At 47.3% G+C, this 18,212-nt stretch overlaps 1 protein-coding gene across 1 annotated transcript; it reads right to left on the minus strand.

The window, feature by feature from the left end:
- Positions 1 to 11,080: 11,080 nt before the first annotated feature.
- Positions 11,081 to 14,817, minus strand: TLNRD1 (talin rod domain containing 1). The gene is made up of 2 exons (XM_083712850.1): positions 13,535 to 14,817; positions 11,081 to 13,360 (listed from the first exon to the last, which is right to left on the minus strand). Exon 2 carries the CDS (start codon positions 12,952 to 12,954, stop codon positions 11,896 to 11,898), a length of 1,059 nt encoding a protein of 352 aa, XP_083568976.1. The 5' UTR covers positions 12,955 to 13,360; positions 13,535 to 14,817; the 3' UTR covers positions 11,081 to 11,895.
- Between the last annotated feature and the right edge of the window lie 3,395 nt (positions 14,818 to 18,212).

The following is an 18,212-nucleotide window of genomic DNA, read 5'->3' on the forward strand; positions in this document are numbered from 1 at the left end:
CCACTGTAGTTTTAAAAAGTTCCCCTTTCCCCCATTCCAGTTTAATACTGGGGAGAGGGGGGAGCAAGTACATACCTGTGCTGGGTGTGGTCCAGCAAACATACCTAGATATGGAACGAGCTGAACTTTTGAAGGATGAACCAGCAGAAACAGCTTGGTATGTCCAAGAGTTACGGAGTAGTACTGAAAGCCTACACACAAGTCGCAAAAACTAAATCTAATTTGCAATCCCCTGAAATTCCAAAGTGCATAAAACATCAAAATCAAAGCCAGGAATCCCCAAACTGTGTGCCATGCTCGTCTGCCAGACAAATTTGCAGTGCCACTCTATACTTGGAAACAAGCCCTATTGAGTTCAATAGGGTGTGGGTTAAAGCCTCAGCGCCTAGGACTTGCAGATTGAAAGGTCAGCGGTTCGAATCCCTGTGGCGGGGTGCGCTCCCGCTGCTCGGTCCCAGCGCCTGCCAACCTAGCAGTTCGAAAGCACCTCCGGGTGCAAGTAGATAAATAGGGACCGCTTACCAGCGGGAAGGTAAACGGCGTTTCTGTGTGCAGCTCTGGCTCGCCAGATGCAGCTTTGTCACGCTGGCCACGTGACCCGGAAGTGTCTCCGGACAGCGCTGGCCCCTGGCCTCTTAAGTGAGATGGGCGCACAACCCCAGAGTCTGTCAAGACTGGCCCGTACGGGCAGGGGTACCTTTACCTTTACCTTAACAGAGTACAAGATTGCAGCCTAAGCCTCACTTACTAAGAAGGACTAAATTCTGAGTAAGCATGCATAGCACTGTGCTGCTCAAGTTGCTATCCTGTGCAGAATTAGGCTGTGATCCTACAGGTAAGGTAAAAGGTAAAGGCCCCCTGGACAGTGAAGTCCAGTCAAAGGCGACTATGGGGTTGCGGCACTCATCTCGCCTTTCAGGCCAAGGGAGCTGGCGTTTGTCCACAGACAGCTTTATGGGTCATGTGGCCTACATGACTAAACCACTTCTGGTGCAAGGGGACACAGTGACAGAAACCAAAGCGCACGGAAATGAGTTTACCTTCCCACCACAGTGGTACCTATTTATCTACTTGCACTTGTGCGCTTTTGAACTGTTAGGTTGGCAGGAGCTGGGACAGAGCAATGGGAACCTACTCTGTCATGGGGATTCGAACTGACGACCTGCTGATCAGTGGTTTAGACTACAGCACCACCCGCATCCTTTTTACATGATCCTACATCACTTACTTGCAAGCACAAGCACATCTAGGATTACAATGAAGCACACACAAGTCCGTTGATTTAAAGTCTTTTGCTTATCTAACACTACAAACAATCGTGCTGTTGGACTTGAATATTAAGCAACATACTAGTAATCCCTTGGTATGTGGATACACACACAAACAGACAACAGTGTCCAAATATTTAACGGCAAACCTCCAATAAATGTAAAGGTCTCATCAGGCAACAAGCAGAATTGTTAAATACGTAGCTTTTGCATAAGAAGCCAAAGAGCTGGAAAGAGAAAAAGACTGCAGATCCTACAACCAACGCTAACATAAAAAGGAAATTGCAGGGAGTTCGGAGAGTTCCAAGACCTGGCAGGAAACCAAGAAATTCAAAGCAAAAGCCTGAAACTTCAGAGCTCACTCCCATGCCTAAATATAGCCTCTCCCATAGCATATGGCATGGCAAAAAATCATTTACAGTACATAGGGCTGCAGAGCCAGCTAATATTATTAGTGGTTCAGTCTGTGTCAGCGTGAATAAATTAACAGGCCAGCCAAACCCGGAGTCCAAGCAGTATTTGGGGAGTTTCAGCGGAATGACAATGTCAGAAAGATGGCAAAAATTATATATGACTCTCTCAAACACCCTCCCAATAACATATAGATCAGTCTTTAGTCTTCCCTCAACAATACCCTCCCTTTCTTACATCCTGCCCTGCGGATGGCACAGCCTGTCGATTTCCCATCCCCTCAAAGTCACATTTGAACCATGCATCAATAAGCTCTATGATACCACTTTAAACCAGGGACACCAACTATAGGAGCAGAAGGGGCTTTGCCCCCCTGTATTGGTCAGTGGCGTAGCGTGGGGGGTGCAGGGGGGGCCGGCCGCACCGGGTGCAACATCTGGGGTTTAGGGTTAGGGGGCGCAAATCCACGGGTTAGGGGGCGCAAATCCACGGGTTAGGGGGCACAAATTACTTGCCTTGCCCCGGGTGCTGACAACCCACGCTATGCCACTGGTATTGGTGGGGAGGAAGCTGAGCTCCTCCCCCAGTACTGAGGGGGCCACTATCCCGTTGCCACCAGGCAAACGCTCTTGCGCCAGGCAGGGGTGGGGCACACGAAGGGTGAAGCTCGCCCCCGCTGCCATGCAAGCGCTCGTGGGCACGGGTGGGACGAGCCACGTGACGCTGCTCCCCCCCCCCAATGTGGGGGGCAAGTCGGCACCCCTGCTTTAAACAGTCATGGTTCTTCCCCCCCCCCAGGATTCTGAGAGATGTTGTTTGTTAAGGGTGCTGAGAATTGTTATCCACCTTGGATCAAATCTATGCTTCCAGGGGTCATAAGTAAGCTGCAGAGATAGTGCAGGATAGTGTGCACCCTGGAAATAATCTCCTTCAGCTTCTGCCTTCTGGAAGAAGGTACAGGGTTATAAAGACTAGGACTAGCCACCTGAGAAACAGTTTTTATCCAAATGCAATTCTGGTTCCAAACGCAGTGTAAGGTAGTCTCTGTGGGAGTATATTGTATTTACCGTATTTTTTGCTCTATAAGACTCACTTTTTCCCTCCTAAAAAGTAATGGAAAATTTGTGTGCGTCTTATGGAGTGAATGCAGGCTGCACAGCTATCCCAGAAGCCAGAACAGCAAGAGGGATTGCTGCTTTCACTGCGCAGCGATCCCTCTTGCTGTTCTGGCTTCTGAGATTCAGATTTTTTTCCCCCTTGTTTTCTCCTCCAAAAACTAGGTGCGTCTTGTGGTCTGGTGCGTCTTATAGAGCGAAAAATATAGTAATTATGGGGTATCAGAGTTTTTAGGGGGTTAACCAGGCTGGGATAGCAGGCTTGTTGGTTTTTGAATGTCAGATGTAGATTTTTTTCAATTTCGTTGTTCTGTATGGGACAATGACAATAAAGATTATCGTATCGAATTGTTAACAAACGAGAGGCAATGGAGCGTGCCTCCAGGAGTGAAGTCAAACCGCTGCGCTAACAGCAGCAAAATGACCTCCCTGGGTGCAAGCCTGGGCAGTGTGCATGGAGGTTGTGGGCTGCCCAGACAACAAGACCCCCCCCCCCCGCACCTCACTGTTGTGGTCCAAAGGAAAGAATAGTGAGACGCTTGTCACCCACTTGACTGCAGGACCTGTATGATACTGCTTTAGGCCACAGCTGCAGCGTACATCTAAAACACTATGATACCACTTTAAACAGTCACGGGTTGGCCCACAAAATCCTGGGAGGTGCTGGAAATTGTTAGAGGACCCCTATCCCCGCCCCCTCACAATCTCCAGAGTTCCCTGTGGAGAGGGATTGCTCTTTGAACTACTCAGAACCATAGCTGTCAACTTTTCCCTTTTCTTGCGAGGAATCCTATTCGGAATAACAGAATTTCCCTTAAAAAAAAAGGGAAACGTTGACAGCTATGCCGAGAACTGTACCTCTCTGAGGGGGAATTGTACCTAACAAATCTCCGCACCCTTGAGAAACTACATGTCCCAGACTTCCTTGAGTGAAGCCATGGCTGTTTAAACTGGCATATTTTTTGTGTGTAGTGCGGACAACAATGTACAGTGCAGTGCAAATGGAGCCTGTGTCACCACCTTATAAAACACAGCAGGGAGGACAGGCACAAAACTATAATTTTGTGCCTGTCATTGGCTCTGACTCTACCTGCCCTTGGCCTGCATTTCCAGTCCCAATGGATCCCAGTCACTAAATAATAATAATAATAATAATAATAATAATAATAATAATAAATTTTTATTTATACCCCACCCTTCCCAGTTCAAAAACTGGACTCAGGGCGGCTAACAACAAATTTTAAACACTTTAAAATGCTTAATTATAAAAGCAGCATAAAATACAGTATAAAAGCATGAACAAGAATAAAATTCAAAAATCAATTTAGGGGAAATAAGCAATTGGATAATCCCCAGGGCTAGCTGGCTGAATTGGTCCTACTTGGGCCAGTGAGGAGGCCAGGGGAGAATTAGCTGTGGGGTCTCAGAGTGGGTGATCTTCATAAAAGGGGAGGGGGAGGGAAGAGAAGGGAAATAAAAGACCAGGCTGAATTCAAAAAAAAGGCCAGGCGGAATAGCTCTGTTTTACAGGCCCTATGTAAGGAGGTTAAATCCTGAAGGGCCCTAGTCTCCTGGGACAGAGCATTCCACTAGGTCAGAGCCATCACTGAAAAGGCCCTGGTGGAGGATAGTCTGACTTCCTTAGGGCCCGGAACCTCTAAACTATGGTTATTCATGGACCTTAAGGTCCTCTGTGGGGCATTACCAGGAGAGGCGGTTCCATAGATATAAGGGCCCTAAGCCACTGTGTGAAGAACCCTGAAAAAGCAACAGATCACATGTAGAACTCCGTTTGGACGTTGCCCCAAGCTTTCTTTTCATTGAACACTTTGCCATCCATTCCCTACCATAGATCCCTAACCCTGCGTACACTTTCCTCGGGATACTGCGTACAAATGTAGCAAACAGGAAACCCACTTTCACAAACCACAACTGAGCTGCAGGATCGAATACAACTAGAACTTGGCCGCATTGCCACAACACCACCACCATTTTCTTTTTATTGTCTGCATCGTACTGGAATTGTTTTCTGAAGTTTGGTCCGTTTGTTACCCTGAGCTCCTTTGGGAAGAAGGGCAGAATATCAATCTAAGAATAAATTGCGTGCTTGTGTATGTATGAATGAAACAAAAGAAGAAACCAACATTATGTAGCAAAAATGAAGGGCAGGCTACATACAGGATAAGGGCTAGTACAGTGGTACCTTGGGTTACATATGCTTCAGGTTACAGACTCCGCTAACCCAGTAATAGTGCTTCAGGTTAAGAACTTTGCTTCAGGATAAGAACAGAAATCGTGCTGCGGCAGCGCGGCGGCAGCGGGAGGCCCCATTAGCTAAAGTGGCGCTTCAGGTTAAGAACAGTTTCAGGTTAAGAACAGATCTCCGGAACGAATTAAGTACTTAACCTGAGGTACCATTGTACGCCCTAGATTGAAGATCAGTGAAGCAAGAGCTGGATTAAATGAAGTCAGGTAAACCCGATATAATCTCAGCTCAAACCTGAGCTATCTAAACTGCATTTTTAAATACACAGTACTTACGAGAAGGGCTGTAGCTCAGTGTTAGAACATCTGCTTTAAACGCAGAAGGTGCCAGGACTGGGACGGACCCTTGCCTGAAACCCTGGAGGACTGCTGCCGGACAGTGCAGATATTACTGAGCTATATAGACCAATGGCCTCATTCGGTGTGAGGCAGCTTTCTATGTTCCTAAAAGGAAACAGCTATATAGACAGCCCTGTTCTCTTCCAATGTAGGGTAGACACTTTTTTCTAATTGGCAGAGACCCTTGGACTTTTTACACAGCTACCCCAGGCAGAAATTATATAGGCACAGCATTGATTTGCAGTGGTAAGAAATGGTTCCCCTGTTGGGGTTTTGCCTGTTCACCCATCTGTTATAAAAACACTAAAACAAATTCTCTTGCATTTAACAATTGCTTTTTTTTAAAGAGACACTTATAGCTCTCCTCTTCTTTAGCCACCCCAGGCTCCTTTGGAAGGGCAGGATATGTAGTCGATGAAACAAATATACAAGAAACAAGCCAACAAGCTAGTTGTGGGTATTTACTGGTTTGGTATCGTAGCATAGGAATAAGTCACATGCTTCCAAACGGAAAAATAAGATCAACAAACTATTTTGATCCCCCAGCAAGTTTCAGAATCTGTACACAAACCACAAAGATAAAATGAAACCCACAAATATGGTGCATCTTGGTTATTTTTTTTTTTTAAGTCACCTAAAAGTTTTACTTCCAAAGCAGACAAATACTGCCTTTTTCAGAATTGCACATAGCTACTTGATTGTATGGCACATCCAAAGTCTACAGCTGAGCAGCTATGGATGGATGATTTAGGCAGACTCCCTCCCCCTGCCCTGCTCACCAAGTTACCCAATAGCTTTACTTCAGCAGGTGAAGTAGAAAATTAGTTTATGGAGTGTAACGTTTACCCTTTTTCAGCCGGTGTGCTATATTGCCCCATTGCAACCCCTCCAGGGGCTGCATGCAAGCAATGGGTGCAGTCACCACTAGGGATCAGCAAATACAGTGGTGCCCCGCAAGACGGATGCCTCGCAAGACGGAAAACCCGCAAGACGAAAGGGTTTTCCGTTTGCGAGTTGCTTCGCAAGACGAATTTCCCTATGGGCTTGCTTCGCAAGAAGAAAGCCCATAGGGGAATCTCCGGGGACCTCTTTTAAATGCTGGCGTTGGGGAGCAAAGCCTTACCCCCCCCTCTGGCCTTCAGAAGAGGTCCAGGAAGGCCGGCGGGGGCCGAAAGGCTTTGCTCCCCACCGCCAGCATTTTAAAAGCGGTCCGGGATAGCAGGGAAGCGCTTCCCGCTATCCCGGACAGCTTTTGAAGGCAGACGGGGGGAGCAAAACTCTTTGCTCCCCCCTGCCTGCCTTCCCGGGAGAGCGGAGAAATGCAGCGCGTTTCTCCGCTATCCCGGACGGCTTTTGAAGGCAGGCGGGGGGGAGCAAAGACTTTCGCCCCCCGTCCTGGACCTCTTCTGAAGGCTGGCGGGGGGCGAAAGTCTTTGCTCCCCCCCGCCTGCCTTCCCGGGGGCTTTTAAATCGCCCTGGGACAGCGGAGAAGTCCTCCGCTGTCCCGGGGTTTTTTAAAATGCTGGGGGTGGGAAGAAAAGCCCTTGTCCCCCCCCCCCAGCCTTCAGAAGAGGTCGGGGGACAGACTGTCCCCGGAGCTGTTCTGAAGGCGGTTTCCATAGGAACGCATTGATTGATTTTCAATGCATTCCTATGGGAAACCGTGCTTCACCAGACGAAAAACTCGCAAGACGAAAAAACTTGCGGAACGAATTAATTTTGTCTTGCGAGGCACCACTGTATGCAGATTTTAGCTTCTAATTTCTGAAATTCAGTTTCCCACATCAGTTTGCTTATGCTATGGGAAAGCACACCTTGGTTTAAGAACGCTTTGGTTTAAGAACGGACTTCCGGAACGGATTAAGTTCGTGAACCAAGGTACCACAGTACAGTGGTACCTCAGGTTACATACGCTTCAGGTTACAGACTCCACTAACCCAGAAATAGTGCTTCAGGATAAGAACAGAAATCATGCTCCGGCGGGGCAGCGGGAGGCCCCATTAGCTAAAGTGGTGCTTCAGGTTAAGTACATTTTCAGGTTAAGAACGGACCTCCAGAACGAATTAAGTACTTAACCCGAGGTACCACTGTATATTTTTAGGAAACTGTGGATATATGTAGATAAATAAATAATAACACCCCTCCCCAATTTCCCAGGGTTCCCAGATAAGAGGGATTGGCTGTTAAAGCATGCTTAGAATTATAGCCCTGTGAGGGGAATATCGACTCTCAGCAACCTCCACGAAAACTACAGATCCCAGGATTCTTTGGGGGGAAGACATGAACGTTTAAAGTGGAATGGTGCAGCACTAATTGTACATTGCAGATGGAGCCTCCGTTGCTCTAAACTAGTGGCTTTAAAAAAAAAAAGCACACATTTTGCCAGAACCCCTGCAGGGACAGGTCAGACAAGGAACTGCCCAGTTCCATAAGACCACTAAGAACATGCCCTATAAATGCACCCAAAGCTCCTCTGAGGGGAGACCAACAATGTGGAGTGGGCAGTTTCCTAGGGATTTATTTTTCTGCAGGAAAAAAATAATACCCAAAATGTAAGCACATTAGTTAGAACAGAAGAAGAGATCTAGTGGATTATGCAAATGGCTCATCTAGTCCAGCATCGTGTTCTTACAGCAGAAAACTGGACACCTATGGGAAGTTTGTAAGCATCACCTCAGGACAACAACAGTTATGACTTATGACTCCCAGGGACCGGTATTCAGAGGCATACTGCCCGCAACAATGGAGGGAATATAATGAACAGAGGCCAACTGCAAATAAATATTAGGCAAGCTTGGCCGTTCAAGGGTTTTTAAGCTTTGTACACTAAATGAAAGTAAAACAAACATGCTAAGGTCATTCCCTAGGGTATCAGAAAACTTACCAATGCAAACCAATATTGTCCCAGTGCAAATTACACTCATTTTCAAAAGAAAATCTTCCAACTCAAAATTTTCCAGAAAACCCACATTCCACAATGTGGAATGCTCTTTCAGAGAAACTTTTCCATCATTACCGATACTCTCACATAGGAACCCCTGGTAAGTGCCCAATGAACACCTTAATAAATTTCCATGCAAAATTCAAGCCACTACCCTAGATGGCTCCAGCAGGAATGGATCAATGTGCTATAAAAATAATTAATAATAATAATAATAATAATAATAATAATAATAATAATAATTTTATTTATACCCCGCCCATCTGGTTGGGTTTCCCCAGCCACTCTGGGCAGCTTCCAACTGATTATTAAAAACAGTACAGCATCAAACATTAAAAACTTCCCTAAAGAGGGCTGCCTTCAGTTGTCTTTTAAAAGTAAAATAGTTGTTTATTGCTTTGACATCTGCTGGGAGGGTGTTCCACAGGGTGGGTGCCACTACCGAGAAGGCACTCTGCCTGGTTCCCTGTAACCTTACTTCTCGCAATGAGGGAACCGCTAGAAGGCCCTCAGCGCTGGATCTCAGTGTCTGGGCTGAACGATGGGGGTGGAGACGTTCCTTCAGGTATACAGGAAAAGAAAAGGAAAGGAAAGGAAAGGAAAAGAAAAGAAAAGAAAAGAAAAGAAAAGAAAAGAAAAGAAAAGGTACTGATGGAAAGAGAAGAGAGATAGAAATGAAGCTTTGAACAAAACATTAATCAGTACCAAACTAGCCAAAAAGGCAAGTCAACGTTCAGGACAGAGGGGGCCAAAAAGACTGGCATTTCAAAAGCAATATACAGTGGTACCTCTGGTTAAGAACTTAATTCGCTCCAGAGGTCCATTCTTAACCTGAAACTGTTCTTAACCTGAGGTACCACTTTAGCTAATGGGGCCTCCCACTGCTGCTGTGCCGCCGGAGCACGATTTCTGTTCTCATCCTGAAGCAAAGTTCTTAACCCAAGGTACTATTTCTGGGTTATCGGAGTCTGTAACCTGAAGGTCTGTAACCCGAGGTACCACTGTAGACCCAATGTCAGCACCATTAAGCAAAGCACACCTCCTGAAGAAATCAAATCACAAAATGTATTACTGACTATGATACTAAAGCCTGGGGTTTTTAGTTTCGGAGCCTGTCCCTATATATGTTGACTCAAGAGTAAGTTCCATTATTATTGATTTCATTTATATTCTATCCTTTCCTCAAAATCAAGGCATCCTATTTGGTTGTCTCTTCATTTTAGCTGAAGAACCCTGTGTGATACATCGAGAGTTGGTAACCAGACCATAATCACTTAATGAGCTTCATGGCCAAGTGTAGATTCAAACACAGATCTCCCCAACCTAAGTTCAAAACCCTGTCCACTACACCATGCCAACTCAATGGCTCTTCCTCCCTATATGTGCACACAGGATCTCACATTTACAATGCAATCCTATACAATTCTGCTCAAAAGCACGTCCGTCTGAATTCAATGTGGATCACTCCTCTGTCAGTGGGTATGGGATTGCAGCCTTAACAAGTAGTCCTTCAAAGTTGCAATCCCTAACATACTTTAAGCACCAAAGTCCCACTGAACACTGTAAGACCTATTTCTCAATAAATGTGGAAAGGATTGTAGAGTGTGTTCTCAACAGCACAACCACACACATGCCAACCTTGAAGTGAGCTCCACTGAGTTCAGTGAAATGAAGAACACAAGAGCTCTGCTGGATCAGACCAAAGACCCACCAGCATCCTGTTTTCACAACAGCCAGTCAGATACCAATGGGAAGCCCACAGGCAGGATCCAAGCACAACAGTACTAGCCCTATTCATGTCCCCCAGAAACTGTGGCTCAAATGTACCACTGTCTTCAACCCTTGAGGTAGTAAACAATCACTATGGCTGGTAATCGCAGCTAACCTTATCAACCATGTACTGTACTTTTCCGTGTATAAGGCGAGGTTTCCCCCCCCCCAAAACAATGTTAAAAATGTGGGGTTGTCTTGGTGGGAGATTGGTGGCTGTGGCAAGGGCTGCTGTCAATCGGCTGCCGCTGTGGTAATTGCGTGGGCAATTGGTGGCTGCTGGCGGTGAGCGGGCAGACGATTGTTGGCTTTGGTGACGCGTGTTATTGGCAGCATCGTTCAGGCGTGTGAGCGGTTTTCAACAACCCTGGGCAATCAACAACTCTGGGCAACCCACCAAAATAAGCAATCTGCCCCCATTTTCTTAATGAGGAGTCCCAAAAACAGGGGGCGTCTTATACACAGAAAAATACGGTATTTGTCTAATTCCCCCTTTAAAGCCATCCAACACGGTGGTAATCACTACGTCTTGCACAAGCAGATTCCATAGTTACTGAAAGCCTTAGACCAATTTTCAATTAAGCGCAACCTCACCCTTCAGTGCCACCAATACCCCACTTTGAAATATTCTATTAAAACCTCCCAGTTCTCCGATTCAACTTTAAAAAACAAAATCCACCTAAGCAAGGCAGGTGGGGAGGGAGGAGAGAAGCACAGAAAACCCGAAGAAAGTGCTGTGCTAGATGCTGTATGATTTTTAACTGTATTGTCATTGCTTCTCTTATTACTTATGTTAAATTTTTACAGTACAGGTATTGCAATTCGAACCCCATTGAATTCAAATGGTAAGGGTTCTCCTTAGCCACATTGCGAACCACCTAAATCAAACTTACACACCACCGTTTGGATCAAGGCCTACAGCACAAAACAAGGAAACTGTTATTTCAAGTATTAAGAGTCATAGAAAGACATCTGAGAAACAACATTTTAATAGATGAAATAAATACTCCAGTACATGCAAGATTTTTTTTAAAAAAAGACACTGAAAAATAATAATTAAAAACCCCAAATCACTTTCTTGTTAAGAGTGTAATATTCCCCCACCCCCTGTTTTAAAACACTCACAGTAGCTTCCCCCCAGCTTGGAAATCACATCCAATCTCCACTCTTTTCCCACTCGACACAGCCAATGCACTTCTAACCTAACACTTGATTCAAAAGTAACCATACAGAAACCAACATAAAAACAAAACAAAAAGGTAGCTACATCCATCATTTAAAGTTCTGCTTCTTTCAGACTGTATGAAAACTGAGGTAACTTTTTTTTCCTTCCTGCACAACTGAACAGTAAAATTTAGAAGGGAAATTTTGGAAGACCAAAGAAAAAGAAAAAAGTTTTAAAAGCACACCCAGCGCAATTAAGGCCCTTTCTCTATCCCATCCAACCTCAATAAAACCTTAAAACTGTTATTACCACTCGCTTGTTTGTAGACCTTGTATTCTATAAAAGATGCGAAACTGAATCAACTTGGATGGTTTCTCTCTTCTTTTTTCACAATCCCTCGCCCCAAATGATCAGCCACTCAATGCTGATTTGTTTCTACATAGGTTAAAAGGTAAATCTTTTTGCTGCCTCCCCCATTCAAAAAAATATTTTTTTTAAAAAAATCAAAAGACTGGGCTGATCTACACAAATTCTTTGGTACACATAAAACAAAGGGCCAGTTGAGGGGAGCCTAAGTACATTTGTGTTAGCAGTGACCAAGGTATACCTAAACTGAAAAGATTAATTCACAGAAATTGAGTTCGCTGGCGGTAGAGTCCGAGGCGAAGATCTTTCCCTCAGTGCCTGAGATAACAGATTGCAACCATCCGAGACAGCGCAAGCCGAGTTCCGCAACCGTTCCCTGTATTCAATTGTTTTGGAGCTACTTTCGGGGTGTTGGGCTATATCCCTGAGGCATTGGGTAAGGAGCACACAAGCCGAGACGACACTCATTGCGCCCCCTAAAATGGCGGTCTGCACGGCTTTACCTTCTGGATTGATGGCGGCCGCTTTGCCCAAAAACTGAGGCTCAGTGGCAAAGCCCACCAGTGCGCAGACAGACTGCACCAAGGGCCCGCTGAACAAGACGCAGCGGTTCCGCGTCAGCTCGCTGGGCGAAGTCTTGACCTCCTTGACGCAGGCCAATAGGGCCGAGCCGCTGGTGCTCATGCACTTGACGCTCAGCTTGAACTGCTCCTTGGCAAACTTATCCTTGGATTTCTCACTGGCCAGGACACAGGCATCCGTCAGGAATTTCAGATTCTTGGACATGTTCTGGGAAACCTCCAGCAGGAGCTGAGGGCTCATGTCAGACAAAGGGGTGGTCTTCAAGATGCCACAGCCGTGCTCCACCTCATGTTTGCACCGGGTCACCTTGTAGCGATCCACCAGGCCGGGCAATGCTGGCTGAGCTCCTGGGGTCTCCACCGCCGCCAGGTAAGCGGCGTGGGCAGAGCACTCCGTCAAGGAGACCACCAGGTCTCCCATCTCCACCAGGATGTCCCCCACCTCTGCGAAGCGTCCCATGTTGAGCTGGCTTTGGACGTCGTGAGTCAAGATGGAGAGGCCTTTTGTCCTGGCGATGATGGTGTCCCGGCACTTCTCGAAGGACTCCCCAAAGACGGACAGGCTATCCGTATTGACTGGCCGGCTCTCGCTGGACAGCAGCAGCAAATCCGCCACCAGCTGCATCTTGCTCTTGCAGTGGTCACAAATGGAGATGAGCTTCTTCCGCTGCAACGCACCGCTGCTCGGGGTGGACGCCTCGCTAGCGGACTTGCCAGAGCCGCCGCTAGCCATAGCGCCTGGGGGGCACACGCATGCCTCTCGGGACCCCACAGCTGCCGCCACCCCTCCCGCTCCTGATGCCTCCGGAGGAGTCCCCACTCAGCCTGGCAGGATCTCTCTGCCTTTTCCGCACCATCATTCCATTAATCTCCGCAAGTAAAAGTAAAGTCTTTGCGGGCCAGAGGGAGAGGCGGGAGCTGGCCGGAGAGCAGCCCAATCCAAAGGGAGACTGAAGCTACTCCACTTTCACAGTGAACTAATAGGCTTGGAAACAGGCGACAGGTTCCCCGACTCTTGGGAAGACTGGATCCTCAATTCCGCAACGGCATGATCAATTATCGTTCCCTTTCCTTCCCCATCTGCAGATGGACCGTTCTTTGGAGAGAAGCGTTATTAGCAAATAATCCAAATGGAGCTGCTGCAAAAATAATAATAGGAGCAATCATTTAAAATCTTTAAAAGTTTCCAGCTGAATAAATTACAGTGGCACGTTTAAATTCATGAGGAAAAGAGTTTGGGTGGGATGGTGTTGTTTTTTTAAAAAAAGAAAATAAATGGGAAGAGGGGCTGAAATAGGCGACGATCCTGTTACCGTTTGACTCCTTTCCAATCCAAGCTGTCCCCGTGGCCCGGAAAGAGGCCACGCCATAGGCTCCTTTAACAGCTCCCGAGCAGGCAGGCACGCATCTCTTCCTCTCCCCGTTGCTATCAGGAAGAACAGCAGAGGGTGTGGCCCGGCGGAGCTGTGGCCGGGGGAACTGGCCGCGCGCAGGAGGAGGAGGAGGAGGGTTGCCGCTTTGATTTGCTAGGCTGGCCCCGAAGTGTTTCGTGCGCACCTCACCTCCGGTGCAAAAGAGGACACGGCAGATCGTGGAAGGCGAGGCGAGGAGGGCGGGCGGAAAGCAACGATTTCCTCTCCCCCAACACCACCCGGATCCAGCCGCTGGTGGAGAAGGAAGGCAGGAAGGAGGGAGGGAAGGAGGGAGGAACCCTCAAGCTTAGCTTGCCGCTTTTGCTTTTCTTTTTCGCCACCTCTCTCCTGCTTGTCGCTCCGATCACGACGCCCAGCGTCCCCGGGAAAAGCGGCGGCGGCGCCGGCCCTCCAGGGGCGTGGGCGCACCCGATCTCCGCTCGACGGGGAACTTCAGGCTCTGCCCTCGAACAAGGGCGGCGGCGGCGGCGCTGGGTGGCCTTTGCAACAGCTGCTGCGGGAACCCAGCCGGCCTCCCTTCGCCTCCTCTCTCACCATATTTCCTCGCTGGGCTTTTTCTCCTCCTCCTCCTCTCCAACCCTCCCCGGCTGAATCACCAACTTCTGCGGAGTGGAGGGAGGGATCACGAAAGGAGCTCGCTCGCCAGCTTTCCACTTCCCAAAGTCTCTTTTCAGCCTCGGCCGTGGGGCTCTTATCAGCTGCCTCGGCGCGGCTACTCCTGCATGGCTGGGGAAAGGGCGGGCGCCGGAGCCAACGCGCCTGCTGCTGCTGCTGCCGCCTTTCCCCCCTTCCTCTCTTTTTTAATGCTTTCTCCCGGTTGCCTCCGCTGTAACCTCCCTGTAAGCCTATAGCAATCTTTTGTGCGGCCTGTCGCCGCCCTTCGTTTTAAACGCTGCGGTCTTCTCCACGCCCGCTGCTGCCTTGAAGGCTCCACCCCAGCAGGAGATGGGGCGGGTGGGAGAAGGGAAAGAGGCGGTGTCACCGCCCGGTATAACAGGCGGCGGCGCCCTTGCTGTGGCCGCCGGCTCGATTGCGCTTTTACGCACGCAGATGCGCTTGGAGCAGGAAAGCCGTGGCTGTTGGTTCACACGTGGGAAGGTTCTGGCCTGTGTTTTCAGCCCAGCCTGCCCGTTGATTTCCCCCCACCCCCGATTTGATTTTATTTTTAATTAAAGGAGCATTATCTATCCCCGCCCCCCTTTTGCAACCTTAGCTTCCCAGCTGTCAGCAAACATTACTTGGAAGTGCTGTTGAAATCTGGGATAGCTTTCTAAGGAACCAGGCATAGAACGAGGTCTCTGCCTCTTTCCCACCGGTGTTGGAAAAATCATGAGCATCTTTCGAGCTCTGAGATGGGTGCTGCCAGTGGTTTATTGGAGGGTTTTGAATACAGAAGCATTTCTTTTGGTTTCTCCTTATGGAGGAGAAAATGCCAAGCGTGCAAACCTAATGGAGTTAGCCTGTGGGCACTGCCGCCTGATTGGATTGTGGTTTTCTTGTTGGCCAACTAGGCTAGAGAACACTTTACTACTACTACTTTTTAAAGCGGCATGCTCTGGTCCAGGGGGTTATGAAGAGTCAGACATGACTAAACAACAACAACAACCACTTTTAAAAGAATATACAGTGGTACCTCGGGTTAAGAACTTATTTCTTTCTGGAGGTCCGTTCTTAACCTGAAACAGTTCTTAACCTGAGGTAAAGGTAAAGGGACCCCTGACCATTAGGTCCAGTCGTGACCGACTGTGGGATTGCGGCGCTCATCTCGCTTTATTGGCCGAGGGAGCCGGCATACAGCTTCCGGGTCATGTGGCCAGCATGACTAAGCCACTTCTGGTGAACCAGAGCCGCGCACGGAAACGCCGTTTACCTTCCCGCCGGGGTGATACCTATTTATCTACTTGCACTTTGACATGCTTTCGAACCGCTACCACTTAGCTAATGGGGCCTCCCGCTGCCGCCATATGATTTCTGTTCTCATCCTGAAGCAAAGTTCTTAACCTGAGGTACTATTTTTGGGTTAGTGGAGTCTGTAACCTGAAGCGTCTGTAACCTGAAGCGTCTGTAACCCGAGGTACTACTGTATCAGCATCCTGCCATTAGTTGTTGGAAGCTGCCCAGGCTTTACAGAGATGTTAATAGTCCACATAAAATGACCAAAACAATGTGTGATAAAAGATAATTAGCAGACCACAATTTAATAAGCTGTGAGCACATAAAGGCCTGTGGGAGATTGAAAGCATGGTTCAAGAAAAGTGTTTTAATGTATCCCTGAGAGGCTAGCAAGAATGAGTGGAGGTGAGCTTGATAAGGACAGGGGTCCCCACCATGGTCTAGGCCCTGCTCCATGTATCTTTCCCACTTCCCTCACAAACTAGGATTTGATAACTTATTTACTTACTTCTAGTTATTTATTTAGCAAGGTTTAATGAAGAAAATCTCAGTGGTTTCCATGAAATAGTATAAGCTGACTCTCCTTCTCTGGAGAGGTTGGTCATTGTCAGGGATTTTTAGATGTGATTCCTGCGTTGCAGGAGGTTGGACTAGATGACCCACGGGGTCCCTTCAAACTCCACTATTCTATGATCCATTAAAAACAGCAATTAAAAGAAAACATTTAAAAGCAAGTAGATGTAATAAAATTGTGAAAATACAGATAAAACCAACAGTTTGGGAAACAAATGTGCCTAATATTGCATATCAAGGTAGGCTTATCTAAACAGAAAAGTTTTAAAACTGTAAATTTTAAAAAATCAAAAACATTACTGTATTTTTCGCCCTATAGGACACACTTTTCCCCCTCCAAAAATGAAGGGGAAATGTATGTGCGTCCTATGGGGCATATGCAGGCTTTCGCTGAAGCCTGGAGAGCGAGAGGGGTCGGTGCACATCGCTCCCGGACCTGTTCTGGGGTCGGGGGAAGCTCGGGCTTCCCCCGCCCCAGCCCAGCAAGCTCCAGGAGCGATGGCGAGGTTGAGTGCAACCTTGCCTTCGCTCCCGGACCCCCAGCCCCCAGGCTAAAAATGAAGGCAAGACAGCTAGTGGGATCCATCCCGTTCGCTGTCATGGCTTCTTTGCTCTTTGGGGCTCGGGGGAGGGGGATAATATTTCCCCCCTTTATTCCCCCCCCCCCAAATAAGTGCGCCCTATGAGCCGGTGCACCCTATAGGGCGAAAAATACGGTACATCATCTCATCATCCCTGACCGTTGGCTAGGGCTGATGGGAGTTGGAGTCCACTGGCATCTGGTGGGGCACTGGTTCTCCACCTAGGACCTTCAGCGTGCAAGCGCCTTGTCTTGTTGTTGAGCTACACCTTCTCCCACGGCATGTTTATGTACATTTCGGCAACTAAATTAAGCTCTACTTGCCATTTCAAGGCATGATTTGGTGTGAATGGGGATGGTACTATCGACAGCAAAGGGGCTACTTTAAAAATTATAGCTAATCTATGGGTCTGGAGAATACAAACAATGCTTCTGTGAAAAGTCAATCTAAAGCATTTTAATATACTCCGGAAGGCACCCAGAGTCACTGCAGGACATAACACTTCAATTATATAGTCCAGCTCAGGAAGGGTGGGGGTCCGCTTATTTTGTGCTTATGCACTGTAGTCTCCTTTGATGTGTTTTTTTTTTTTTTTTAAAAAAAGGCCTTAAGGGTGCGCCTGCAAATTCCTGTTCATGGTGGTGACTCGTTTTTTTTTAATCAGCCATGTTATCCATGCAGATTGCCCTGAAAAGTGCTTATGTTTTTCAGCCTATTAAGACGTTGTGACTAAAGGCATCCAGACATTGTCTGCTATGTTCCTGCATTTGGCACGTAAAATGATGTTTGTCTGTATACTAAACTGGTGACTTTTCTGTGCACAAAGCACTAATAAAGTTACATGCTTTTATTTTCTTCTTCAGAAGTAAATATCTATCTGCTACTTTTGGGAAAGTAACTTAACAGAGCAACCCTAACCATAGCAAGCCAATGTAATTTTGGGATCCTTACAGTAGAGAGGATGATGGGCATAGCTGTCAACTTTTCCCTTTTCTTGCGAGGAATCCTATTCGGAAGAAGGGAATTTCCCTTAAAAAAAGGGAAACGTTGACAGCTATGTTGATGGGAGTTGCTGTCCTTTTTCAATGATGTCTGTTGTGGTCTTGGCTGTCTTGGCCTCGGCAAAGAACCATCTCTCCCTGGGGGAAACATACACACACACACACACACACACACACAACACCTAGATCAGAAAACAGAAAAGATACTTAATTATTTTATTCATATACTGTACCATCTTTCTGCCAAGCTGCTGCTTGTCAGTGTAGACCAGGGTTTCCCAAACTTGAGTCTCCAGCTGTTTTTGGACTACAACTCCCATCATCCCTAGCTAGTGGTACCAGCGGTCAGGGATGGTGGGAATAGACAATGCTGGGCTTAGATAGACCAACATTAAAATAAAATAAAAACACAGAATTTAGATAATTGCTAGGCTTTGTTAAGTATAAAATGTTTTGTTCCTATTATTTTGCTGCCAGCCTTCATGTGTTTGATAGCCACCATAGTATTTC

Source organism: Podarcis gaigeae (genome assembly GCF_964106915.1).
Source record: "Podarcis gaigeae genome assembly, chromosome: 14".
Classification (NCBI taxonomy): domain Eukaryota; kingdom Metazoa; phylum Chordata; class Lepidosauria; order Squamata; family Lacertidae; genus Podarcis; species Podarcis gaigeae.

What these genes read in the sequence shown, in the direction of transcription:
- TLNRD1 (XM_083712850.1), bottom strand. Translation starts at nt 12,954, where the DNA reads ATGGCTAGCGGCGGCTCTGGCAAGTCCGCTAGCGAGGCGTCCACCCCG.